The sequence below is a fragment of the Botryllus schlosseri genome, chromosome 16, assembly GCF_051294905.1.
Source record: "Botryllus schlosseri isolate E-star chromosome 16, Bs_hap1, whole genome shotgun sequence".
NCBI classification, from domain to species: Eukaryota; Metazoa; Chordata; class Ascidiacea; order Stolidobranchia; family Styelidae; genus Botryllus; species Botryllus schlosseri.
Window position 1 is genome coordinate 1,285,952 of NC_137251.1, and position 27,454 is coordinate 1,313,405.

A 27,454-nucleotide genomic window follows, 5' to 3' on the forward strand; every position below is an offset into this window, starting at 1 on the left:
GCATTGTCGATGTAATTTATCATCGCATCTAAGAGGCCAAGCACAATCGTCACCAACGAATACAGACGCATTGAGGCGTATACAATACCAGTATGTACTCGGTATGCACCGTACTCGGTCTTCGACTTAAAAAAAAATTATTTGTATCTCGTGTCACGAATAGTAAGTGCCGCAGATCAATCATATATCATGGACCAAAAATATGGAATGACATTCCTTTAGCCATGAAGGAAATGTCTTTTTCAGCCTTCTGTCGCGAATTTAAATCTCATTTACTCTTGTCATATTGAAGTTAGATTTGCATTGTAATTGCGGTATATTGGATTTGATAATCTTACCTTGCCAAATTGTTTTATTTTTCTTGAATTTGAACTGACAACTCTGTACATTTATCGATCTTCTATTTATTTTTTGTTTTCATAGCATTTTATTCTTCTTTATTATTGTTGCCTGTTACTCTGTTGTTGTTCCAACTTACCACTGTTCTACCTGTTTTTAATTTATTCTTGACGCGAGACTTTATTAAAAGACGATTTTGTACTCCATCGATGCAGCTGACTAGATGGTCCCTAAGGACCGTATCGCTGCACCATGTATTTTATTTTTGAATGTAATTTTTTGCTCAATAAAAACCAGCTCTCTCTCTCTCTCTATGGCAAACGCATTTCCACGAAGATCGTGTAGCACGACTGCGGATAGCAATACCTCAATAGTTCTACTGGCAGCCACCCACAGTTCAATTATAGTTCTAAAAAAACGGGATAATATCCTCAGCGATGGGGATATTTCTTAACTGATATAATTCAATCTGAATTCTAAACTTCGCCGTCTGTAACATAACGTTGCACCCCGGCAGTCGGCAGATGCCTGCGAGCAATGTAGCAATCGCAATGTGGATGACTATGTTTGTAATTCGAATTTGTAAACGTTAACATGAACATGACTTCTGAAGGAGTTTATTTCTCGCATGTGATTAGGAAGACAATGAGGATTCGAAAACTGCATTGTCACACAGGCGCCGGCATGTCCGCTCTTCTTTGCGATCATTCAACGTATAGTGCAAAACCGAATTCAGCCTTCAAGCCACGCGGCATGTCGAGTAAAGCGAATTCGCGTTGGTGAATGGGAAGGGTATTGACTGCAGGCACGACATCAATTTGAATTTGTCAAATGCAAAAACTTCACATCGAGCCCGATTCAGAATTATTGATTGTTTGCTATGGACTCGAATTATTTTGCGCATAATTTTGCGAGACGTAAATGGTTGAGAACCACTGGCCTCTCTGTTCATCTGCATTGTACAATGTACACTGTCTGTCTTGAGCGTGCGAAAATAATTGAACCGCTCATTATGATTATGAGATCTACGCACAAAGTCACAGCTTCTTGGGGGTAGAGAGCTTCAGTATACAATTGAATAGTATAACCATATTGAAATAAAAGGAATATTTTCGGCTCACTCCCGCCATGGGTTGTAAAGAACATTCTATGTCAGCCATCGTATCACCAATAATAAAGAACTTTTGAACCCTCGTTGTTTTCGGGCGTCGCTGTTCCGGTACATTAGGATGGGTTGTATTTAATTTTCCGATGTTTCAAACCGATGGTTCAGATGTATGCAAGGAATATGAATTTAGATGCTTTTGTGTGCCGTGATCCGTCGCGGAGTCTCCAATTACTTTCTCAACTGCGATTCAGCGTCTGGGGCCTGCGAATCGACGCCTAGTGCTGACAGCCTGGGCCTCGTGCCTTGCAAGTCATCGCAAATCTGAGAGCATATGCCGACTCAAGCTTATCGCAAACGATATAAAATGGCTCTTCCTGCCCCCCATATCCACATTCACGAGATTGGGGCGAGAGTTCAGCGATACGCTTCAGTTTGGTAGCTTTGAGTGGGAATTGAATTTGGTCTCCACCTATTCATGATGTTTCTTGCAATACCTATGCTCATAACGTTCCAGGGATCGTAGACGTGGTCAGTTATGATGTACTACTTTTTCATGGTACTCAAGTAGGTTTCATGTACTTGCACTGCTCACTCGAGTAGTTATTTTTAGACTACTTACACTTCTACTTGAAGAATTGCAGGCAAAACTACAAACTTTAAACGATTTGGATTTTGAGAAATGAAAAATAGTTCTGGACGAGGTTGAATCGCTTGTTTGAGTGAAACGGTCATAACGACTTGGTGAACTATAGCCCCGTAGCCAGGGCATGGTATGGTATGATATGGAAGTATGGTATGGTATGGTATGGTATGGAACGAAATTTCGGTATGGAATATGGAAATGTGCAAGTATGGTATGGAACTTTGCTAAGTATGGTATGGAACGTTTTTTCCATACTTCCACACTTTTTCCATACTTTGACAGTTTTGTCAGAACTACTGTAACTCCCTGTCTATGTTCATATCTCAAATTGCGATTCATGACTCACCCACCCCGGTCGACATCTATTTGAAGACGACAAAGTTGCTCAACTGCACATATGAAGGAAAATAATATTAATGGTAATTATTCCAATCTAATATCATAAAAACGAATGATATTCAACCGCTGTCACGTTACAACTTGCATTTCGCTTATCGTAAGTGCCAGTCCGCAAACTACCAATAGCTTTTTAAAATCGTGGACTCTGAGAATGTAGAAGTTGCATGAATATTTCAATGAATTCATTGAACTTGGAAATAATTTGCTGTGCTTTGATAAGATGATCCTCACGCAATATCTATTAGACGTAACTATCATTGTAATTCAAAAATATATGTAGCTTGTCTTGGAGCAACGTTACGATATGCCTGCCTCCAACACGCATTGTAACTTCATGAAATCTGGTTATCTCTGATAAAAGAATGGACCCTGATGTTGGTTAATGAAGCTAATGAGAGTGAGCTACAGATTGGCGGGGAAATGGACATTTGATCCATTGTCGCAAAATGATTGCAACGATGTAAAATGATATTCTAAGATATATTCTAATGCAGTGGCTTCAAACCGGTGGGGAATTTGGGGGTTTCTAATTGGGAATAGACTCACTTGTAAAAAAAATTCTATTCATTATTAACCTCGTTTAATAAACGTCTGCATGAAATGCCAATCGTATCTCTAATATTTCTTAGCTCATTTGCAATTCAGCAATTCATATTATCAGTGCCTCCTATTAGCAAGAATGGAGTGAACAGCGGCACGCGATCTCCCGCATAGAGGTTGTTATAATAGGCAACCCACATCGCTGACGACATATGATATAGAGAAACTGGGGATATCATTGGTGCATCAGGGCTGTTTAAATGGATCACAATTTCATCCAAAATAATTAGAATATAAACGCCGGAACATTTCCACACATCAAAAATTGAATATCACTTGAAAAAGTATCAAATATGGTGTGGAAGAATACTGCTAAGGTATGGAAAATTGTTAAGTATGGTATGGAGCGACTGGGGCGGGTATGGAGTATGGAAAATTACCATTCCATACCATACCATGCCCTGCCCGACTGAATATATTTTTTATAATCGTCCCATCCGCAGTGTCATTATAGTCATTTGGAGTTAGTCTCGATGATTAATCTTCAAATTTCGACGGTATAGCCCGCCTCCTACCAAATTCCCTTTTCAACACTACTCATTTGTGTAATTTTCATACCTTTCATTTCTAATTCCACGAAAAGTATAAGTAATAATTGTTACTTCCACTTGTAATCGAGTCTAACTGTACTACTTGAGTAGCAGCGCTGACTACTTTGACCTAGAGGTCGACCGATATTGATTTTTGCAGACCGATACCGATTATATCGACACACTCACAAGGCCGAAAACCGATAACATAGGCCGATATTGATATGGAAGAAGCAGAAAACCTTTTCCCAAAAAAATATTATGTAGCAGGCAAGATGCCACGTGTACATGCCACAGAAAGCTGAACAAAAAAACGGGCTAACTGAAATTAAAAGAGTTATTGCTGACTCGTGCACATTCACTGAAATTTAGGCTAACACGAAACGCAAAACGTGATACAGAATTGCAGATCAGTCCAGTAGAGGTAGATTGTAATGCAGGAAGCTCAGTTAAACTTGTCCTGCAAGCGCAAATATGTCACGTATCGCCCTTTGCTTCGTCGGTTTCTTGAGACGGAGAACATGGAGCATTGAATTTCCAATATTTTTTAGGGATATCGGCCTTAATACATCGATATCGATAATTGGGAAAGTTCCAAATATCGGCCTCGATAATCGGCCAGGTCGATAATCGGTCGACCTCTAGTTTGACCACGTCAGGTAGATTGTCGTGAGAAGGCAAGGTTTTGATCATAGGCGACCCCAATCACTAATTTGGAAGAAAAGACAGTCTTTTTGGCGTAGTTTCCCGTTTCTCTGAACGGAGGGGGGGGGGGCGGCGGCTTGTGATAGTCTTTAAATAAGCACCTATCTTGGCGTAGAGCATGTTAATAAGTGGCATGCACAATGGATGAAAATAAATACAAGATAGCAGAAAATGAATGTAGCATGCGTCGGTAGGCGAGGTCGATATATCAAATCATGGTATTGTAATCTTGCGGGCTGACCGGTATTCTAATTTATCCATTTTCTTATAGCATCTGTGCCTTTCAGTATCGTGATTAAGCCTGTTTAATTGAGTCCAGCGATGAAATCAGTCGGCGCATTCATACTCCTGGCAGCAGCGATTCAAGCCACTAAGATAGAGCGGGTCAGACTCACAATCAAATACGACTGGCGTCTCATTTACGAGGACAACATCGGATTATGGGCGCGCTATGTAAGCCCGAGACACGAGAGATATTTCCACCAGACTGACAATATCGAGGGCTGTGCTTCCACTCTAGCGGGACCCGTCACGGCTACAAAATACTGCGTTCTCTGCTTGCGGAAGAGTAGCTATTGCGTGTTGAAGGTTGAAAGCGGGAAAGAAAAAGGGAAATACGTTGTCATGCCTCCCGCCATGGAAGACAAGGCTGTCGTTGCAGATCACACGGATGATGTTTGGTTAGCGACCTACATCCAACGTACATGGGTTCACTCTTTCACTCACGGCTGATTTTATGCACTCACTTTAACGATCTATGCATTTAAGAACTCGTTGCCTACAGGTACTTTCCCACTGGTGTTTTATTGCTACAACATAAGTTCTGAAGCACAACTTGCAATTTCATGCATTCCCAGTCGCTCTTATACGCGATTACACTCATTTCAGTTTTATTTCTTACTAGGTTAAATTTTCTGAGCTATGCATCGTGTACCTGTATATATTTCCTGATACAAACTGGTCATTTTCGCTGAACGCAAACCCAGAGCTGAAAACTTTCCATCTCTTTGCTGAACTATGCATTTTTTAACAACTCGTTGCCCATACTGCTGGTTCTCACTGGTGTTTCAAATCTATAACCAAAAATTTGCGCACTAATTCACTACGCGAACACACTCATTACTATTTCCATTAGTTTTTAGGATACAGTTTTTCAAGCTACCGCTTTTGAGCGTATGTCTAACAATATTTCTTGTTGCACAGTTTACATTTTAGCAGAAAATGTCCGTTCACTTTAACGATATATGCATTTTTATATTACAAATCGCTGCCTGCCCTTGTTTTAGTTCTGCATCACAAAATCTCAAACAAAACTTGTACATCCACTTCAGTCATTTCCACTCGCATTTTTACGTGAATACGATGATTTCTATCGTATTTCATGTTCGGTTTCAATTATTTTCAAACTGTATAGCGCTTCATGCGCGCAAATCGAACGTTAAGCCGCTACCGACGCTGAAAATTTACCTTAACTTTAACAATCTATGCATTTTTTTTATCAACTCAACTCTTTGCCTAGAGCAGCTGGTTCCCGCTTCCGCTTCATTACTACAGTAGTAAATGTAAATTTTTACTCTCATGCAGTAAGCGAATGCACTCATTTCTATTTTCATTTCTTGTTTGGTTATATTTTTTTCAGGCTCTCGTCTTAGCACGTGTGTCTGTCAATATTTGTTGATACAAAGTGTAAATTTTCGCGAACGTAAACCAGCTCCCAGGGCTGATAATTTGCGTTGGTTTCAAGGATCTAAGCATTTTTTACCAACTTTTGCATAGAGCTGTTGTCGTTGTTCCATGACTACAACAAAAAATTGTACATTCATTCGCGGATACAATCATTGCATTATCATTTGTTGTCGAGTTGGTATTTTCGCAAGAGCCTTAAAGTGAGCAGATGATCGACCACATATCATGGGACACGAATTTCAACGATATAGTTACGATGGAACAATCTTTCGGGTGAAAAGGGCGGGGGTTTTGTCACCAAGGATACTCGAACTACATTGGTGTCCGCCCGATATGCAGAGATTATGTTCTCGACGTTAGCCACGTCGTTAGCAGATCCGCGGTCCTTAAAAACAATCCTCAAGTCCCCGTGTTGATATATTTATCAGGTGCAAGCCGACTATGACGCTATTTCGTAACGCACAAGATTGGAATAAAAAACTCACTTTATCGTCGTCTGTTTTCCCCATGACGCTTCCTATCGTTGAACTCCGCGAGCAGAAATTCAATTCTAGTTCTAGCTGCAAAACATAGACTCGGACTAGACGGTGCTATTCTCGGAGACTCAGAGATGGACCCGGGCACTGAGCAGATCACGTGACAGGCAGGCATCGAGAGCCTGAAGCCTGAAGCCTTTCAAAGAAATTCGAGCGATTTTGGACCATTTTCAACTTTATGACTGTAGAGTAGGAAAACTAGAAATGTTCAGCTTTCCAAAATCAGACGAGAAGTAGAATGATAGCTACAGTTTTTCCCACATTAGATTAGCGTTACTGAATTTGCAAAAACTTGGAAATTCAATTCTGAATTAGATAAAATATACAACAAAAATCAAGTTCAGTTCAATCAAAGTTCATTCCTGCAAGCATGAGAACGCCAAATGCCTGTACAGCAAGCTCGGCTCGTTTCGTTCTATACGCTTCTCCTGTAGCATTTTCAGGAAGACCAGGAATTTGATCAGGATGGAGATGAGAGCATAGAAACAATTCACAAATGAAATTACAATAAGACTACTGGCATTTGCTCTAATTAGTCGACTAAACAACTGAAATGAACTAGTTCCAACTCCGACTGGCCGACTTCGATTTCAGAGCACCTGTTTGAATTCATGAGTCGTACCTTGCACTCTCGAAAGTATAAACAGTGCCTTAATTAGTCAGCTATTACTATATTCTACCACCGTGTCGCGAGAATGCTCCAGATTTCTGTTGTGATCACATTACACTTAGTCACAGTTACAAGGTAGATGATTGACACCTGTTCTAGTAAAGTGGACAGAATGAAATGCTTCTGTTTGGAGGGCCACCAAATGATATGATACTGGTTGTGACCGGTGTTCGGATGAATCCGAGTCATCTTCTAAACCAGTGGTTCCCAATGTGGGCGATATCGCCCCCCCCCCCAACAAGGGGGCGATTTGGCGGTCTAGGGGGGCGAAAATGACGAAGGGGGCGATTAGGGGGCGAAAATGGACAAAGGGGGCGAAAATAGCGAAGGGAGCGATATGGGGGCGATGACGCGTTAAAACGGCTATATTGGAGTCAAGTCGGAGAAATGACCTTTTTTTTTATTAGTCAACCCACGAAAAATTGGTTGCAAAAGTGTAAAATTCGACATTGAGCCGAAAAGTTTTTTTTTTTTTTAGTCAACATACCGTGATTACAGTTTGTATGCCCATTTTTCGGTTCACAAAATTTGGGGGCGATGATCGGTGTTGAACTTGAAAAGGGGGCGATTGGTCGAAAAAGGTAGGGAACCACTGTTCTAAACAGTCACATTTTCGATGACTTGATTCTTAGAGTGTTTGCAATGCGTTGTATGCAATGCATAAAATGCACCAATGGTGTCACTGTTTTTTTCCTGTATTGGTCATTTCCTTTAGTGGTCACTATACATTGAAAGTAAGCTTCACATAGGGTTTTAATGAATCGTTGATTCGAGTTGCCATTTTTTGTAGACATGACTCGACTTGTCTTGAGTCAATTTGTGCGTTGACTCGACTTGTACTCAGGTTATCGAGCATGACTCGGCCAAGTGACAAGATTATAGACTCAGACGACCAACACAGGTATTTCTTTGAATCTTCGATGAATAGTCTTTCGGTGTTGTTGAGACTTCTATCAAAATAGGGCCAGCACCTGTCTTTTATACATTTGAATAAACATGCCAAGAGAATTAGGAATGCGAAGCATTTGATATCGCACCAGCAGACTTGTAACAAAGCGAGTTGAAAATGACTTGGACTCGAGTCTCAACACTATGACTTAGACTCGACCTTCTGCACACTGACTTGGACTCGGATTTGACTTGGTGGTAAATTGAAAATGACTCGAGTCAAACTATTAAGTAAAACCTAGTGACTTGATTACAACTGGGCTCCGCGGTCCTGGCAGTCAGCATCCATACTATGATTTGGTTGAAGTTTCATGTCGGTGTATGTCATAGGCAGAAAACTTTGGTATGAATCAGCGTTACAACCAGGTCACAAGGTTCCAAGTCACAAGTCAATCTCATTTTTATAGTTTTGACTCGAGTAAAGTCGAGTCATTTTCAATGCACTACCGAGTAGAGGAGCAGAGGGTCGAGTCCGGGTCACAGTGTTGAGACTCGAGTCCAAGTCATCGTGCTCACTGTTCAGTTTCGAGCTCAAGTCATATAGCCCATCTTTTTACAAATATGATCGGGTGATATTGAATGCCTTGATCAGAAATTGCAATTTTTGGATCAAAAGTGCCTTGGACAGAGACGCCTGCAGTCAGAACCGTCCGGATTATGTGAAGTTGTCTGCAAATGGCTTGAAAGGAGACCAATTATCACATGATATTTGTTGCCAGTCATTTCTGCTAAGGTATTGTAGGTATCAATAAATAATCATCATAGCCATCAGTGACATTGTAACATATGTCAGAACCAGTATCCAGGTGGCTAGAAATTAGCCTACTGCACGAGACTGTATGACTTGCAAAGAAACTATTGTGGAGCAATGTTCTATTTAAATAACTGGCCGGTACAAAACATATTTTTTGGCTTCAATCGTTTGTTTGCAATAAAGCCAACTCATGTCTCAAGTAGCAATTTAATAATTATTCATTCTCCATTATGTGATGTCACACTCATCACAAGCCCATTCAAAACTCCCAAGACAAGATCAGCTGTCACAAAGCAAATGCCACATCACTGGTTATTGTCAAATGACAAATTATATGGAAAATTGTAGACTGAGTCTGGAATCAGATCCTATTGAACTATATATTAACGAAATATGACTTGGAATAATCGGATCAGTGACTCTTGAAACTGCGATGTCATGATCACATAATCAAACTCGCAAACCTTGCAAAATTATGAGCCGAAAACCTGTAAAAACTTCAGTTTTCTGCTCTCTACAGAAACTCATCTTTTCTTGATTTCTATCTGTTGGTCAAGGTGGATTAGTAAAATTACTAAGACGACTCGGACTAAATCTTATCTATCCAGAGATTGTATCACATTCTTAGGTGTTTTGAAATGGTGGTAAATTTGTACAGACCACAGATTGATTCTGCCAAGTTCACAAAAAGTGCCCTGAATCCATACTCCGCATTCGACTTGTGTTGACAAAAATGTGGGGTCTCACATAATCACAATTATATTCTGTGCTCGCTCGAATAAAATTGCATATATTCACATTCGGTGTCTGTTTTCGTCGGTCATCGTCGGAACGGATTTTTGATCAAGTCCGAAATTTGGTATCCTCAACTTATTTGCGAATTTTCTCTAAGGTATTCTCGGCTATTATCTGCAATGTTAGTTAGAAGCACCGCTCGCTCCCTACACCCAACCGAACAACAGCGCTCAGCGGATGTAAACAATACCGCGATCAGCCGATCATGAGTTCTTGAAAATTCCACTCATGCGTGACTCCCAGATGAAGGCATTTGTGTACTTTGAAAGTCGTCGTTTCAAAACACCACAAAACTTCGATACAATGAAAATACAGGAAGGTGTCGAAACAACTTCCACATCCACAAAGATCAACATCGAAGAGAACTGTGACATCGGGTACTCTGGGCCGAGGTGGATTTAAGATTAAAAGGATCGCTACTGATGCATGTCGTTCGACATCCTCCTATCTGTTCATGACATCGCATTGCACATTGTGTCTGACTTGTTCAGATGAAAAATAGAAGTCAACGATTATTATTAAGATCAAATACCCACCTTGGATACATAAACTTGGCAATTTCTAGCTTCCTTATATCTTCTATCTTCTTCTTCTATCTTCTTTGGTTGGATGAAAATAAAGACTCTCTCTCTCTCTATGTTTAGAACACCAAATCTTTTGGGTTTCGATTTATCAGTCACATATCATTATTTTACCTCTACAATTCGAGGTACTACACGCTGCCCAATCGTGTTACATCGCTCCAAGACAATGTTCATTTGTCCACGCGTCAGCTCAGCACGTACACAGTGCTGTTTTAGTTAGAACTGAGCCCCTGATCGTTAGGCTAATGATGATATTTGGGGGATTCAATTCAGTTCAATTTGTTGCTAGTAATTTCATCATTTCAATACACCACAAGATTGCGATACAATGAAAGATTGGAAGGTTTCGAACCGACTTGCTGTAGTTTTCGAAATCAGACACCAACCTGGCGATATAAAAAAGGAATGAAAATTGCCTTAGAACGATTCCTCGTGTTACTCAGTATTCTATGCCGCAATAAACGTTTGCGTGTATAGATATCATTAGTTTATTAATATTTTAACCTATTCAAAACGGTTTGCCCGACATAGTACACGAGCTTGAGCTTGGGTAGTTTTGCATGTGGTTTGACTATCCCCAAAACTTACGCTAGCTCCGAAATCAACTTTGACGTACATCGTAACCCATCAATAATCGTCAGATTTTATTCTCATCTGCCCAAGACAGTCACAGAATGTAATGCGACCTGATCCCAAATTTTACCCACGTGCTGAAGTGCCCCATGTCATTATGTCGCATGCTCAATTATTCATATGTCTGTCCTCGGCCCGTTAAAAACACCACATGGTTGTGATCCATTGAAGAGTTAGCAAGGAGTCCTTGAGTTTGAATCATCTTTCAATCAATCGAACACCCACCTGGCCCAACAGATCATAGCAATATATAAGGACATTAAAAATGTGAAGCACATGCAGGCTACAGGTTTTCCCACGGATAAAACAGGAAGCAATTGAAAACGAAGCGGCTCGTGTCGGCGAAACCGATGTAAGATCCATGAAGCGCAGGCAAGCATTTTGTAAGGGAATTCGATACCCCTTGGCTACGGCCTGGTACAATCCGGGAGACCAAATCAGGGTCGTTGTACGCAAATTTCGTCGCGGGTCAACTGAGTCCAAAGTCTTCGAATACTTTATTATGGGATGATAATAATGGATTACATTGTAGCACAGGTCATAGGTTTGTTATTGCAACAAGTCACCGAAACTTTGTACTTTGCCGCTAGCGCTTACTCAGCGTTTCGGAGAGATTGCTGCGTCACGATCACGCGATCCTGGGCTTCGATTATGTAACAAAATGACTTTGCACATTTTTGTCGCAGACTACAATTTCGCGCGTTATATTCGCCGTTCGTTGTTACACACAGCCATCGAACGACATCTCCGACAAATCGTTGGCATTGATCGCACAAACCGATCGCAGTTTTACTCGTCGCGAACTTGCTGGTCTAAAACTCTGTTTATCCCTGGAGCAGAGAGACTCGCGAATCAGGCGGGAGTGAAATTTGTTTTCGCAACAGCGTCAGCATCACAAGATCTGATGACTAGTCATGATCCCTTCGATCACTCGCGAGATGCCAGACGTTAGCGCTGATGCGATGATAAAGTGATCACGGGGAGCCCGCTCGGCTATATATATAAGGCCAGCATCCGAGCACGTTCACAATCTCGAAATTTCTCAGAGTTGGTTGACCGCGCTTCGTCAGTGAACGAACGGGAAGAACGACTCGCTACGTTTATACAACATTTCTACGACTCAAGCTAAAGACATGGATCAGGTTTGAACCTTTCGTCTTCTCAGAACTGATGCGTCGCTTTCTTAGCACAATAGTAGCGAAAGACGCTGCCAGTGTTCTGCCTGTTGAAAATATTCGGTTACTGCAACGTTGCCGCTTGCGGAGTTAGAATATCTCGTATTCGTTTTGTTGACAGCAAACCGGATCGACTCATTTGTGGAGCGATGAATGCGAAGCGGCTCTCTGCGGACAAATACAGCTGGAGCTCTACGCCTCCTACGTCTACATGACCATGGTAAGATGCGTTGCCAAATAGGTCATTATCAAAAGGAAAGTCGGTACTTTTACTGGCAAGTGTGCTGCTTGGAATATGATGCGCAATATCTGTAAGATTGATTGTTAAAGTCCTGCGCCTACGACCGTCTCTTTGAATATGGACAGATGCTGGCAATCACATTGAACATTTCCAGATATGACGTGGCATGCGCCCAAAAACAATTTGTAACTCGATTTCAGGCGAATTTTTTCGACCGCAACGACGTTGCCTTCCATCATATCGCGGAATATTTCAAGAACGAGTCCAAGGAGGAGCGCAAACACGCCGAGATGATGATGGAGTATCACAACAAACGAGGCGGAACCACGCTTTTCAGTGAAATCAGGGTACGTCCATGTTTGCACGCTATGCAAAAGATGTGGAGAGTTCAAATATCTACCTGTTTCATGCTACCTCGGACAATATCATGCTATAGTTCTACATCACATTGAAAATTTTGTATCATTTGTCCAACATGACTATTTCATTGCGCTTTGACAGTGCTTTTGGTTCATCACAGATTTGTATGTTATTTACAGTGATGTGCATAGCTTTGTGCTACATGTCTGCTGCTGATACCGTTAATTGAAGCTGTGAGCCTTACGCAGTGAAAAATACTATAGAAACTAGATATTGCTAGCAAATTAGCTATTAGTTAGGAGTACATGATTTCAGTATTTCAAGGAATGGTTTCATCCTGCTTGATTAGAATTGTTAGAATGGCTTTTTATTCGGAATCATTGTGCCCAGCCCTACTGAGCACATATCCCCAGTATGTAACAATCTGTCGTTTTTCTAGGCTCCTCAGCCGTTGAACATGACCAACTGCAGCATCCTCAAGGCAATGCAGGCAGCTTTGGAGCTTGAGGAGACCGTGTACAAGAACCTGCTGAAGCTGCATGATATCGCTGATAAAGATCCAGAGGTACTGCCTGAGATCTTGGATTTTTATGCGGATTTGATTCAGACTAATGGTTCTATCTTGACTTCAGTTCCAAGATTTCATCGAAGCCCATTTCTTGCATGAGCAAGTCGATGCGATCCACAAGCTGAAAGGATACATTACCAACTTGAAGAGAGTTGGCGAGGGTGTCGGCGAATTTCTCTTCAACCAGCATTTCGAGAATGAATGAAATGCTTATGAAGCATATATTGTGTACTTTGCTCCGCATATTCCCTTCGTATATCGCATTGTTGCAATTTGAACCCTCAATGAAATAAATCTTCTGGATGGTATGTAACTGAAGCAAAGCAGCGCTTGAAGTGAGTGGATTTCGGGCTGTGATACAGCTGGCCTCGCAAACTCTTGTGTGTCATAGGAAAGTTCCGATTTCACAGTAAACAACCAATAGTGTGTCAGCCAGCAGCTAAGTCTGTCCAACGTTCACGCGTATCTGAACTCTCAAGTTGCAATCGATCGTTGGAACTATGTAACATCAGCAGGATCACTAACCACATTAGCTGGTAGTCAACAGTAGCAGTTTATCCAATACCGCAAATCTGCAGCTCAGTTGCCCACGGCAAACGCATACCTACTGCTATGTCGCATTACGACAACTTCCTGGTACACCTGAATAATCCAGTCGAATACTTTCAGATGCATGTGTACACCTGTACAGTACCCGGCAGATGCGTGAGGTTTATAGTATGATTTATAATAATAAGTAAACCTTCAAAGTCCTTTTAACAACTGGTTCAGCGTCATCCATTCAGCAGCCGAGGTGCGGGAGGCGTGTTCAGTTCAACCCGAACGAACCGATTTCTCGTAAGCACAAGTCACCATTGGATTTCACATCAGTGTATTCACAGATTCATCATGCAGAAAAAGACTGCGATACAACGAAGAGATAGGAAAATGAGGCGCAGGCAATCAAACTACCACCTTGACCAACAAATGCACTAAAAAGAGTGATCGAGCTAAGTTAGGGTTACCATATTTTGAGATGCGATAGATGGCAATTCTCTAAAATTTTGAAAGCTATAATCCCGCAGGAGAAAACGGATGATTTGCAAATTTTTTCGAGTAATACTGTTGTGTTGATTAAAAAATAATCATTTTTCCAATCATGCTCCCGAAATCCCCGTCGGGTCGTATTTTTTGCCAACCCTTGCATTCGGTGCGTCGGAGTTCAATTTTTGTTCGCATTTCAGTCACAATGTCCACTCAACGAGAAAAAACTGCACAATGTTCAATAAGTTGGGAAGGCGACGAAAAGGCACGCTACAGATTTTAGTACAAGAAAAATAGGTACGGAAATCTCTATAAGTCTGCTGGTATTCATCAAGTAGTAGGAGCTACTAGTGGTCAAATTTGCTCTAAAAATTAATATGAAAAACATTTCATCATTCATTACTACTCATGACAGAGAATAGGAAATAAGCAAATCACAGACAAAATAAAAATTCATTTATTTTTTGCACGTGTGTCGATCCCCGCAGGAGTCCGAAGTATTGGTTTCCGCTCGAAGAACGCCCTCAATGTTTGAAATTTGAAAGGCCACTCGTATTCGTTTGGTACCTTTCCCGGAACGTTGCACTCAAAGTAACAGAACATCGGAAACCAAATCTGTTCAAAAAAAAAATTAACGGTTGAGGATACAGCCCGACAGACGCTGCCTTCTCTAGTTTATTTCACGTCCCATCATAGTAAGCGTTGTGAAGCTGTTCGAATGAATGCTCTGAACTTTGGGAAATGAGCCATAAGCTATATGCTGTATCTTTCGAATATCGGCCGAATATATCGGGGTGATTGGATAAGTCACTGGGTATCGGATCAAAAATTAGATATCGGTCAGGCTCTAGTCAGGAGTATTACCAAGTTGGAATGGATTCAAATTTCATGTCCGTCATTTTTCTAGGTAGGTAACCAGGCGATTTAATGTAATCGCCCAGCAAGCAAGATTTGAAAAAGAAACAAGTCAGTAACAAAGTACTTCTACTTTACCTCTACTTTTCAAAGTACTTCAAGTAGATTTTGCCTTCCAGCACGTCTTCCTCAAGTGGGTATCATTTACGCATGGTTGTACCGAGTCACAAGGCCGCGAGTAACAAGTCGATTCCACTTTTATCATTTTAACAAGTCGAGTCGTTTTCTGTTCACCACCGAGTCAAGTCCGAGTTCAAGTCGGTGAGCGAAGGGCCGAGTCTGAATCATAGTTTTGAGAGTCCGAGTCATTGAGTTTCTGAGTTTGATCTTGTTGATCTTGTTAAACTGACTTTTTACCCACTCTGTTTGGGTGATATTAAATGCCTGGCATTCACAATGTAGTCATTTTCCTCACTTTGCACAGTTTCTGGCCGAGAATTATCAACGAAAAACTCAAATCACTCCGCTTCTACTAGTTGCAATTGAGTCAAATTTGTTTTGCATCGTATTTGAAGACAACCCAACAATTTTACGGGGTTGACAGAAATTTTTCCCAATAAATTAAAAATTCAAGATTGCACGGCCTTTACTGGTTGGAATTGAGCCAAATTTGGTGTGCATCGTTTTCTTAGACAACCTGATAATTTAGTCACTAAGCAAGTGAGATTTGGAAAAAGAAGTTTTTTTTAACAATCCTACCCTATATTGCAAACACCAGTACTCATTGACCAAATAACTATGATGTGAGTCATACGAAATGACTTGAGTACAAGTCGAGTCAATACAACAAATGCCGGAAGTGGAGACAAGCAATATTCCAAATTTTAGAAAACGACTCAAGTCGAGTCACAAATAATGGCAACTCGAGACTTTACAACCATGATTTAGACTACTTTTAATTGACTCTTTTCAGCTTTTTTAGACAACAATAAGCGTAGAATACTCGCTTATAAATTGCTACGTCTAAATCGCTTTTTGACTTTGACATTGTGATGTCATCTGCGTTCACTATGTTATAACCAGGGTTGCCATCGACATAGACCCCAAAATAAGGACAGTCGAAAAATTAGATTTGCAATAAAAAAACATTTTTGTACATACTCTGTGTGACTTGAAATAGCGGTCTTTCCTATGGTTACCAGGTCAATGCCACAATTGCAGATGTTGCAATGTGCGAAATACTCGCCCTTCAAGCTTCGTTTGATACCTTTGAATTCTCTCATAATCGTCACGAAAACGTTTTACGCTTGCTCATTCCAACTAATTTAATTTAGCCGTACCAGTAGCTAAAACTTAATGTCTATTTAATAATTTAGATAAATTTATCTATGCTTTATAGCTTTACTACTTTTTAACTCAAGTGTCGACTGCATACACTGATCCCATTTTCACTACGCAATAAATGCTGCCTTGCCACAGATTATTCTGCTGCAGACTAAACAGCAGAAACCGGGTGCCGCCGTTTACTGCTGAAATGACGACGCTAGCTTGATACAGCCGAAACTGATATATAAACTGATAATAATACAAAATAAGGACAAATCTTAGAAATAAGGACGGTATGACAACCCTGGTTATAATGCAGGGGCGGGCAACTACGTCCAACTTTTCATTGTAAGTATCACAAATAGCTTAACTACCACTGGCTAAAAGCTCACCGAGTTATATATTGAAATTTGCTTACCTTGATCCTCTTGCTGTGTTTATAACTGCGTGTATTGGCCAGCATATGGTAGTAAAGGAAGACTCGCGACGTGATGTAAAATGCGATGACTCTGTAGAATTGGAACCATTTTAGATTTCAAGTAGATTTAAACTGGTGTTTAGGGATTTTCAGAATTAGATTAAAGTTAGAATTACTGAATTCGTAAGAACTTGGAAATTGAATTAAATTCCACATTAGCAAGGGTTAGATCCGGGGGATTCTTAGACCATTATCCTGCCTTTACTATGTTGTAAGGAAAGGTCACGTCTAGTCCATATATACAGCATTTCGAAATTAGATTAGAATCAGAATTCACAAATACTTGGTAATTGAATTCAATTCCTAATTGGAAAGAAATACGAAAGAAAAAGTTCACTTCATGTCAAGTCATAGCTGATCCTCATAAACACGAGAAAGACACCAATCTTGGCCTACATATAATCGATGTTTGCTAGTTTGACTGCAATCACTCGTAGTGACCAAAAGATCAGTCCAATCGATGTGATGAAATGCGTCTCACAAAAATAACAAAGCGACTTAAATATGATGACGAAAAGTGCTTACACGTCGATGGAGTAATGTTCATGGGCAGCAAGAATGAAGAAAATACCAAACAAGTTGAACATCCATGTTATGATGTGGAGATAATGCCACCGCGATGGAGTATCTGCAAATTTGATAATTTTGTTACCAAACCACACGTGATGGTGTCAAGGAGACTTGCACTACAGATTTTCAAAATGCACAACTAGCGCTAGGACTATTCACGTTTCAACATTAGGACCTAGAACTGCTACTAGATTTGTAGTTTGCACAAGTCTGGTCAAAGGTAAAGTTCACTTTTATTGACACACAATTCCACTCACATTCCGTAATGAGATGGTTGAGCAATGTCAAAACGATGGTGTGCCCGCTGAACATGTAATCCCCGCAAGTCTTAAGCCCTGTCAGAGTCATTCCGCCTCCCGAAAATATTTCAAATGCTCTCCGTAAACGAGCCTCGGCTGTTACATACCGTGCTGGAATAGGAAACTCAAATATTGAAAATAAACAAAGGGAATATGATACTACGACTCAAACCGACTCACCCGATTGGCATTGCAGATGGTCGCCAGGCACTGACAGTGACGTCACAAACATGGTAACACAACGAAGAAGAAATACAGAGCTAATAATACTGTACATGCGACGTAGTAAAATGAACCTGTATGAGAAGTGGAGATGGTCAAAGTGGTCACTCAAGTTGAACTGAATTTAGCGTTGACTGCATTAGATTGTTAGTTTGCCTAAAAAAATGCTGCACACCAAATTTGGCTCGATTTCAACAGGTAGATGATGTGAATGCACAGGGGTTTGAAATTTTCGAATTTATTTTAAAAAAAATTTGAAAAAAAAATTCAAATATTACTGTCAACCCATTGAAATTGTTACTTGAAATGAGCTTACCAATTTTTGCTCACTTCCAACAGGTAAAAACGAAGTTATTGCAGTTAAAAATAGCTTGTAATTTTTGTAATTTTAAATTTTATTGTCAAGCCCATGAAATTGTTATATTGTCTAAAACAGTGGTTCCCAACCTTTTTCCACCCACGTACCATTTCGAGGTTTTATGCAGTGCTCGCGTACCACCTACAAGTTTCGCGCGCTGAAGGTGATCAAAAATGTTTCCACGATTTATGACGTCATAAGCACGTATTTGGCCTATGCGAGGTGTAATAACAAATTATTTTAAACTAGGCATCATCAGTCAGGGCTGATGGGATGCATGGAATTGTTTTTTCACCAGCAGTCACAAGAAGAAGAACATAATGAATTACCAACGAACAACTAAAGTCATTTTATTCAATGCGATGGCTGTCTATTTTCCACTAGCTCAGGGGCTACCAACCTTTTCGACCAAAGCGCTACATGAGATCTGCGAACCATTGTCAGACCACTAGAATGTTTATGATCTAGCTTTTTTTAGCCACCCGATAGGAGCGAACTGGATTGGGTATTGATGAAAACAAGACTTGTGTTACCACGCCTCAAAATCGATAACAATTGTGCCATGAAAAGTGAGTGAGCAATGTGCATAATGCTCTCATGAAGTAACAGCGTAAAGCGCGGAAATTTTTCAAAGTTAGTGAATGAGTTCGGCCAATACTAATGTCACTTGCATATATTGCGGGTCACCTCTGTATACCACTGGACTCACTTGGTAAACACAGGATTGTTCGGACATATTAATATCGACGATTTCGGTGAACTTGAACATGCGTCTGTCATTTTGTGCCAAAGTTTCATCGCCGATCTCTGCAAGTGCAGACGCGTAGTCGGATGTTGGACGACAGGTTCTCTCATAATTGCCAATATAGTCAATTAAGTAGATTGGATGTATTTTTATATTCAGGAAGGGCTACAAAAAGCAAGAAATTGAGTGACAATAAATCGCGCGAAATGCTAAGAAAAATATCAAGCCAAATAAATCTACAACGAAATATTCTACTTTATGGTCATATTGCGAGATCTACGAAAAATGTTGCTGACTCCTGGCTACACCATTGCGTCGGAACTGGTATTTAAGTAATCAACATCCCAAATTTCGGGGTCAAACTAATCAAGTTTTTGGTTGGTCTTGGAAGTTCACAGTAAATTACCTGAGTAGTAAATTACCTAATTTGTTATTTGATATTATAAGTAATTCCGGGAAACATTTGACCCGCAGGCCACGGGTTGGCCACCCCTGCACTAGCCGGGCGATGCGTGGCATACGATTGCTCACAGCGCATCAAAAATCATGCATGGCCGCAACAAGTCGGTTGCGTTTCTTTGACTTGATAGTCAGCAGGAATGAAAATCCTTGCTCGCACTCCCACGTAGAAGGGAAATTAACCGCGGGGAATAGCGTGACAAGCTAGCGTCGAATACGAGGAGGCGATGCTACAAAAAACTCAAAATCAACGCCACCAGAACTAATAACTCCCTTCGGTCGAAAAAAACACCATCTACTAGCGTACCACCTGGGAGACCTTCGCGTACCACTAGTGGTACGCGTACCACAGGTTGGGAACCACTGGTCTAAAAGAACGATGCCTACCGGTAGAACTGAAGTTATTGCAGTTGAAAATTTTGGATTCGCAAACATAGCCTGGACGTTGGGTAATACCAGAAGTATGAATGAAAAACTCAAATAACTTCGCTTCTACGGGTTGGAATCACGTCAAATTTGTTTTGTGTCATTTTTGTAGACAACTTAACAATTTCATGGGGTTAATAGTGATACTGGTGCTATTTCACTCGAAACTAGGATCAAATCACATCCCAAAAGTAGGCTACTTTCTACTTCACAAAATACAACGTGTACAAAGCAAGTAGTTTTGCTAAGAAATGTTTATTAAAAGTAGAAGTAGTAAAAACCATGATTACTTGGAAAGGTAGCTCAAGTACGCCAAATAAAATACTCCAAGTACTCCAAAAACGTAGAAGCAGTTAGTTACTGTCTGTATTCACCTGTGTTTGTGTAGCATGAGTATACAAATCCAAATAGCCATGAGAGAAACGCCACAGTACTCGGAAAACTTGAAGGCATACGGTATCAGAGGTATATTATCCAAAAATATATCAGGTAAGGGCGGGTGCCTGGTTTTGTCGGGGACCCGATCGTGCACGAGGACCATCGTGAATGATGTCGCGAAAGCAGCTACGATGGAATACAGGAAGCTGATCTGAAAATCAATTGAAAAATTTAAAAGTGATGTAAGTAGGGTTGGGCAAAATCGAGTACCATGGTTCGAGCCGAGTGTTCCAGCATCACTCATTATCAAGTCACAACAACATGAATGATGGGGAGAGTTCAGACATGTACCTTTTATGCGACCACAAAGAATATAATGCCAGTTACATATCACATTAAAGATAATTTTGTATTTTTTGACCTTACTATATTTCATTGCACTTTGTGATTGAGGTTTACAGCTTCCCACAGTGGGGAATAGTATTGAAACTATAATTCTCGTTGATAAATCCAATCTTACTGGCAATGAGTGCACAACTAAACTTCCTGACTCGAATCAATAGAATTATTCTCAAATCATTGTGCCCGTAGAGAACAGTTGAGTACCGTGATCATACTTACCAGCATTTTCTTATACTCTGGATTGAAGACTCGATCTTGCCTCAAGCGTCCGTCCGCACGGTCACTTGCGTCGCTGGAATCACTCATGCATGAATCGTCAGTGTATTGCTGTTGTCTAACATTTCGCAGGCGCCTTCTAGTTCGGGGCGGAGGCACTAAATATCCATTTGTACGAATGGGACCTGAAAAACAACGTCATAGCAAGTCATTACCTTAGAGTCATAAGTCGCATGGAGTTGTTGCGCATTTCAAGTACATCTACTGTATAGTCTCAGTCTACTATTATCACCAAATTGAGGATAGAATACAAAACCCCAGAAAGTTGAAACAAATGGAGATGATGCAATACACACATATCACCTAAAAGTCCATCACATACAACTAATCTTACATCGATTGTAGGCCATCTAGAAATAGCTCTCAAAAGTCAGAAAATCGACATTGTTCTGAACAATTAAAGCTTCACAACGCAATGACCATGACAATGTTGCTGTGATTGTTCAGAAATATGCCGACTCTCAGACTTTGAGAGCTATTTTGGAATGGTTCCATTGCCTTGACCAGATATTAATGTATATTTTTGGAATCAGTGTGTCGGTAGCTTTCGATTAAAAGCAGTTGTAACAAATTTGAGTGCTCGGTTCGCCAGGTGTAGAATTAGCAATTAAACGGATTTTGCCCAGCACAGCAGTAAAGTGTGACAACCGTTGTTGCGTATCCATCCTTATGTTAGTAATCTATAACTATATCAAACCCATACCGTTACCACAGTGATTTGCTTGTCTCGAGTGAAGATCTTGAAGGCATAAGTTCAGTTTCTTGATGTGTCCCAGTTTCTTAAGTTCCAGCGGTGGAGAACGGAGATCCTACAAATATATTCATGATTTTAGAATGGTAGATCATAATTATAATTGAAGAGATTCTTGGGGGTACAGAACTGGAGGTGCAATCGTCAGCAACTAGTGGAGAATTCAAAAGAACATTGTATAATGTATATTCATCAATAATCACCAATATACGTTCGGCCCCACTTGAAAAATCTCGGTACATTTTGCTTAATATAACAGGTGAGCAGCGATGATTCTCCAAGTTAAAGAAATTTAATAAAAACGAATAAAAAAATATAGAATTGTGTGAGCACGGGACAGCGATTCCATACAGGACGTACTGTACAATGTTATTTTCAAGCTGCTGACCATAACCCCTTACGAGTCAACCGAAAATATTCGGGTTCATTTCAATATGAATATATCCAATCATTCAATTGTATAGGCCTAATTATGCTTCCAATTGAAAAAGCATTTCACTATGAACTGACAATTGATGTCTGATCTAAATTGTTGAATTTGTCTCCACTCGTCATCAAAACCAGTGCAGTACAGGCCTGAAATAATTATACCTCCACATAGTGAAAGCAAAAAATTACCGGTACTACGAACAGGAGTGCATCTATATTATGTGATAACTTACATTTTCCGTTAGTGCTAGTAGAGCTTTGCCATCAATTTCATGTTCGCCGCAAAGGAGCTGGGTAAAACTTTCAAATCCGACACTTTTAAGCCATATTCCAACTTGGGTTTTGGTCCAGGTCGCGGCATCGCCAGTTAGCTCCATTTGCATAGTCAGGTAAAGTTAGTACCGGTACCGTATCAGCTAGGCATCTGCTTAAACAAGATTTGACTGATTATAATATGACTGAAATCTCAATAATCATCATGAGCGGCGGTTCGATCTTTTTATCCGATTAAGACGTGAAATATATATAATGCGATGCTACCATGTACTGAACATATGGGATATGTAGAAACGAGTAAAACGACTAAGTCCGGTAAGAGTTGAGAGGTTTGTCTATACTATAGGCTTCTCCTTGCCTTGTGCGGGGTGTTACAAAAGTCTAGAACGAATAGTGGACCGTGCTACAAGTCAGGAAGCAGAATAAGGTATAAAGGAAACCATGGGCCTGTTGTAAATGACCGTAGTACCAGTAGTAGTGGAAAAAATACATGAACACCCAAACAACAACTCTGCCTCACTTACGAACCAGTAGCCAACAAAACACACAATAGCCTGATGACGTTGCGCAATAACAACAAAGTAAATAAAGGGTAATCTTATGGGCAAACCCGGACCTCCTGCTATTCGAATTTCTTTCCAAACATTCAAATGACTACTAATCATCTTTTGAAACGAATGAACCAAATAGTAGCAACACAAAGAAGCTGATAAAATGTGTTCTTGGGCTAGGCAGGCGAAGACGAAACTCCGTAACATGATGCATCGGCGTGGCTGGCCGGTCACAGTCCAATCGATTTTATTCCAACTTTCACAAGTATCGAAGTATGCTTGTCATGTGATTCACGTATGGATTTCACTTATATTTCATTTCCTTATATATGTCTCGATGTGAATGCATCTTGAGATTTTTTTCTATTTCCATTTGTAAGTCAAGTAGGGCGTTAATAGATCGCCGAACTCAGTGTAGGCATATTTCACTATATGTCGTTACTGTCGTAATTGTTTTTGAAATTTATCACCGCAATACTCGCATCCATACAAGATAGCACTAGCACTTGCAACTATCTGCACGTAATTATGTTGTGAATTTCTATCGCACCACGGTCTGAACAGGCCTTCGCGACGTATCATCATCTTGAACAGCGTCAATGCAAAGTCTTGATCGCGACACGGAGCAACTGAATATGGCAGTATCGAATATAAACATTTACATTCGATAATGGCATGAATATCATGATATTACTATAGAGACTGTAGTCTCAGAGGTGGTCAGTAACGAAGTACTTCTACTTTTTCGAAGTACTCAAGTAGTTTTCCTCTACTTCTGGTACTTACTCAAGTAGATCTGAATTTTACTACTTCTACTTTTACTTCATAATATTTTGTGATCTACTTACTTACTTTTCGCTATTTTCAGTTTGTCAAGTAGAAGTAGTTTAATCCTCCAATCAGGAAGAAAGCCTGAGAAATTTCGGGGCTGTTTTCACGGAGTATCGACATTTAGGCCCGTATTCAAGAAACCTTTCTCAGTGCTCAAACTCATTTTGCGTCAACATTGCGTAAGAATCGGTATTCAGAAAGCGAAGCGAGAGAACGAGTTTGAGTTCGACTGAAGTCGAACTTGGCGCTCTTTCGAGTTCACCTTTTGTGGTTATGGTATTCAATGACGATCTGAGGTTGGAGTCGATCTCGAAATGCGGCGTTTGAGCAAGCGTTTCCGAGTCAAGCCGTGGGCAGACTCAAGGCCTTACTCATTGCCCTTTTACGGTTTGTCCCTGAATATATTGCGGAAATTGCGCTGTGAGCATGTTTGGTGCCTGCATTCACAATTTCAACTGTAATTTATAGCACCGTTATAAGAAGGAAATCATGTTCTAGCGCCGTATGGCTTCATCGTTGGCTGCGTAGTCTATTCCCAAATCGGCGGACATTTTCATCAGAAAGGTTTCCGATGGATTCGCAAAATCGGTCAATTTCTCACAACGCTCTGTTTTTTCACTTAATATAAAACGTAGCATCAGGATATGTAGAAACGAATGGAGGATGAATGTTACTGAAAAGCCACACACAAGTTGCTGTCTACAATAGCGATCCTCCAATCCTAGCAAGAACCGAATCCTCGGCGATGCGTACAAATGCAGTACACGATGGTAGATGACCTGGCGCTTCATGAATGTACGCAATGTTAGATCATCGCAATGCAGTTGATAAAACCGTCCGTCCCTGTGTATGGCGAAAATATCAACAACGCGGTACCAATACCCATCATCAGTAATCCAATAAATAGCTTGTGCCTATGCCTGAAAATTTCAGGATGAAGTCTGGTGTTTCATTATTTGAAAATATTTGCTTTGACTACTACAGTATGTCAAATAGTCATGTTATTGAGTGGTGTTATTTCGTCTATACATCCAGCGTATAATTCTAATATAATGTGTTGACGTGATTTAAGGCAATATTAGGCAACCAACATCACATCCAAACCCGCGGATTGCCAGATCGCGAGCAATTAACAAAACCGCAGACGTCTGCAAGCAGTCATCAAGCTGTCTAATCTATCGAGTAAAGACTCGAAACCGAGCAACGCTCGAAATCCTACCCGAATACCAAACGATCTCTCGACTCGAGCTTGACTCGGCCTTTGCTCCGTCGAGCACGCCTTGAGTTTGAGATAGAGACGTGTCTCTGAATACGGGCCATAATTTTCATAAAAGTTGAGTTAAGCCCAGAATTTTCGTCGCGCTTCGCACGCAGTGAATGTGGAGTATCCAGTATTATTTCACAAAAGTATCGGTGAATATAATTTAGGTAGTGGGTTGGCGTGGTTCCGTTCACACCGCATTGTCGCCCTTCACCATATCAAATATTTCATCACAGTATATATGGCTTATCCTAACGTTTGAAACTGATGTTTCGCAATCTAGCATTTATTTATCATACCGTAATCTAGCTGTCCATGGTGTGTCCTAATCAGAGGGGGTCAGTAACGAAGTACTTCTACTTTTTGAAGTACTTGAAGTAGATTTTGCCAACTCACACTACTTTTTAAGTAGTTATGATTGTAGACTACTTCTACCTCTACTTGACAGTTTTCAGTTTTGCAGGCAAAAATAAGCGTAGAATACCTACCTACTTACTTACTTACTTGTGAACCACCACTCCTACTTCTACTTGAGTAGAAATTTCGGCGTTACTTCTACTTCTACTTGAGTAGCGACGGTGACTACTTTGACCACCTCTGGTCCTAATCTGGAAAAGTGGATCGACTCTGACTTTTTTTCAGTTTTAGAGCTGTTTTAGCATACCAACCTTCGAAACTTTCTGGACTAAAGACATTAAATACATGTTCTGTTTTTAGATTTATATTTCACTTTCAATTCCCAGTACCCTGTATTTTGATTTCTAATTAATATCAGTTCTTTTGTCTGGATAACGTACATCTTGAAGTATAAAAACAAGTGTAGTAATGCCTTCAGTTTCCAGAAATAAAGCTACACAATATAGCATTTTTACGGTCAACCATATTTTTTATTAACGTTTACTAATCGAAGAAATGGTTTACACCGCATCCAAAACAACATCTCCGTATTGCACCGGTATTCTAAGTTTGAAAATTTTGAAAAAGTGTCCTCCTTTCCCGATTCCAGAATTACACTAGTTCTGGTTCGTTTTACTAATATTTCCGTCAGTTCAAAAGACAAGATTGCAAAAGATCATAAGATCGCGATGGTTGAGATAAATTGAATTATTCAATTTCATCATTTTAATACGCACCACAAGAGTCCGATACAATGAAAGATAGGAAGGTGTCGAAACGACTTGGAGTAGTCTTCGTAATCAGACACCCAGCTAACCTAATAAACCGAACTGAACTGAACTGAAGCGATGTAAAAAGGGAGGCATTGTTGAAAATTGGGGAATTTCACCATTAACTAAGCATTACCTTTGGTAAATTAGTACATATTTGTAATTTCACCTAGCCGTTTCACCTCCTTCCTAACTTTTCATTGAATCACAGTCCTGTGGTGTCTGATCTAGCTGATGAAGTAGGCCTACTTAATAAACAGAAGTGAACAGAAAGCGACGTCGCCGCTCTGTAAATCCGTTATTGTGATTTACTGTGCGGCCATATAGTCGAGATCTTTGCGGATTAAACTATAGCGACGATGGGATGTTGTCTCATCACCTCAACCAACTTTGTCAAACTACCAACTTCAGTACTTTTAAACCTCCCGTTTTCTACTTTTACTTGAAGTGTCTGTTATAATCTCTTTGAAATCGTTACTTGAATTTGTAATTACGCAGATATTCATAACCATCTTACGCTCCCGAGGCAGTTCACCACATGATAACAACAACAATTTCCAATTCATTATTATAGCTTCCTCTTTCTCCCATAAAGGTGGTGACAAGAATCAATGACATGATCAGCTGACGATAAAGTTCTCTCGCACGTACAGTACACGAGAGAAATGCGTTGCGTAGTGACTCGTTAGCGGGTCTATTGAATAGGGTGGACTTTGAACGTAAGAAGTTCCCCGTGTTATGCGTAATATGGAAACGCTTCATTTCAGCCATATACGCAATTTATTTAGCTATCTTACGTGAAGGTTCATGAGGTTTGAGTTTTACGAACAGTAAAGGATAAAATGCGGTGGAATCATGTCGATTTTATCCATAACCCTACTCGGGGAACATGGTTTCTTAAGAAGGTATTTCTAGGCGTGTCTGTTTGGTCTACGCTTGGTAAGTCATCGATGAAGCGGTTAACTCGCCGAGTGTTGAATTTCCACAGAGAATTACGAGGTCGTGCCTGGAAGTCGTGAAAGGAGCGCGTGTCCTCACGCTTGCAGGGTAGTAATATGGGCTGTTTCTAACAAACAGCACAAATGTTTTATTAGACTG

At 40.4% G+C, this 27,454-nt stretch overlaps 4 protein-coding genes across 7 annotated transcripts in view; 2 read left to right on the forward strand and 2 right to left on the reverse strand.

The window, feature by feature from the left end:
• LOC145458457 (putative neutral ceramidase C) overlaps positions 1-6,572 on the reverse strand; it is a 42,761-nt gene extending 36,189 nt beyond the window's left edge. Inside the window, exon 1 of one of the 2 annotated variants that reach the window (XM_080336830.1) lies at positions 6,496-6,572. In XM_080336830.1, coding sequence (XP_080192956.1) covers positions 6,496-6,519 — 24 coding nt within the window. In that variant the 5' untranslated portion in view covers positions 6,520-6,572. The remainder of the gene's footprint in view (positions 1-6,495) is intronic. The other variant, XM_080336831.1, reaches the window with a different exon arrangement.
• Positions 1-27,454, forward strand: part of LOC145458456 (2-oxoglutarate dehydrogenase complex component E1-like) — a 98,260-nt gene that overhangs the window by 25,563 nt on the left and 45,243 nt on the right. The gene's annotated exons all lie outside the window — the stretch shown is intronic.
• Positions 11,911-13,582, forward strand: LOC145458465 (ferritin heavy chain B-like). Its single transcript, XM_080336843.1, has 5 exons — positions 11,911-12,072; positions 12,227-12,325; positions 12,547-12,693; positions 13,146-13,271; positions 13,339-13,582. The coding sequence occupies exons 1-5, from the start codon at positions 12,064-12,066 to the stop codon at positions 13,477-13,479; spliced, it is 522 nt and encodes a 173-aa protein (XP_080192969.1). The 5' UTR covers positions 11,911-12,063; the 3' UTR covers positions 13,480-13,582.
• Positions 14,129-26,129, reverse strand: LOC145458461 (sphingomyelin synthase-related protein 1-like). Its single transcript, XM_080336834.1, has 9 exons — positions 22,505-26,129; positions 21,795-21,900; positions 21,035-21,216; positions 20,410-20,624; positions 18,006-18,121; positions 17,784-17,936; positions 17,482-17,584; positions 16,897-16,987; positions 14,129-14,912 (listed from the first exon to the last, which is right to left on the reverse strand). Exons 1-9 carry the CDS (start codon positions 22,652-22,654, stop codon positions 14,751-14,753), a joined length of 1,278 nt encoding a protein of 425 aa, XP_080192960.1. The 5' UTR covers positions 22,655-26,129; the 3' UTR covers positions 14,129-14,750.

Excerpts from the sequence above, each read along its gene's own strand:
- LOC145458465 (XM_080336843.1), top strand. Across the intron at positions 12,694-13,145 it reads CGCTTTTCAGTGAAATCAGG|GCTCCTCAGCCGTTGAACAT; the intron begins GTACGTCCATGT and ends TCGTTTTTCTAG. Across the intron at positions 13,272-13,338 it reads TCGCTGATAAAGATCCAGAG|TTCCAAGATTTCATCGAAGC; the intron begins GTACTGCCTGAG and ends TCTTGACTTCAG.
- LOC145458461 (XM_080336834.1), bottom strand. The coding sequence starts at position 22,654 with ATGCAAATGGAGCTAACTGGCGATGCCGCGACCTGGACCAAAACCCAA. Across the intron at positions 21,217-21,794 it reads AGCAAATCACTGTGGTAACG|GTCCCATTCGTACAAATGGA; the intron begins GTATGGGTTTGA and ends GTTGTTTTTCAG. Across the intron at positions 14,913-16,896 it reads AACACAGCAAGAGGATCAAG|ATTTGGTTTCCGATGTTCTG; the intron begins GTAAGCAAATTT and ends TTTTTTGAACAG.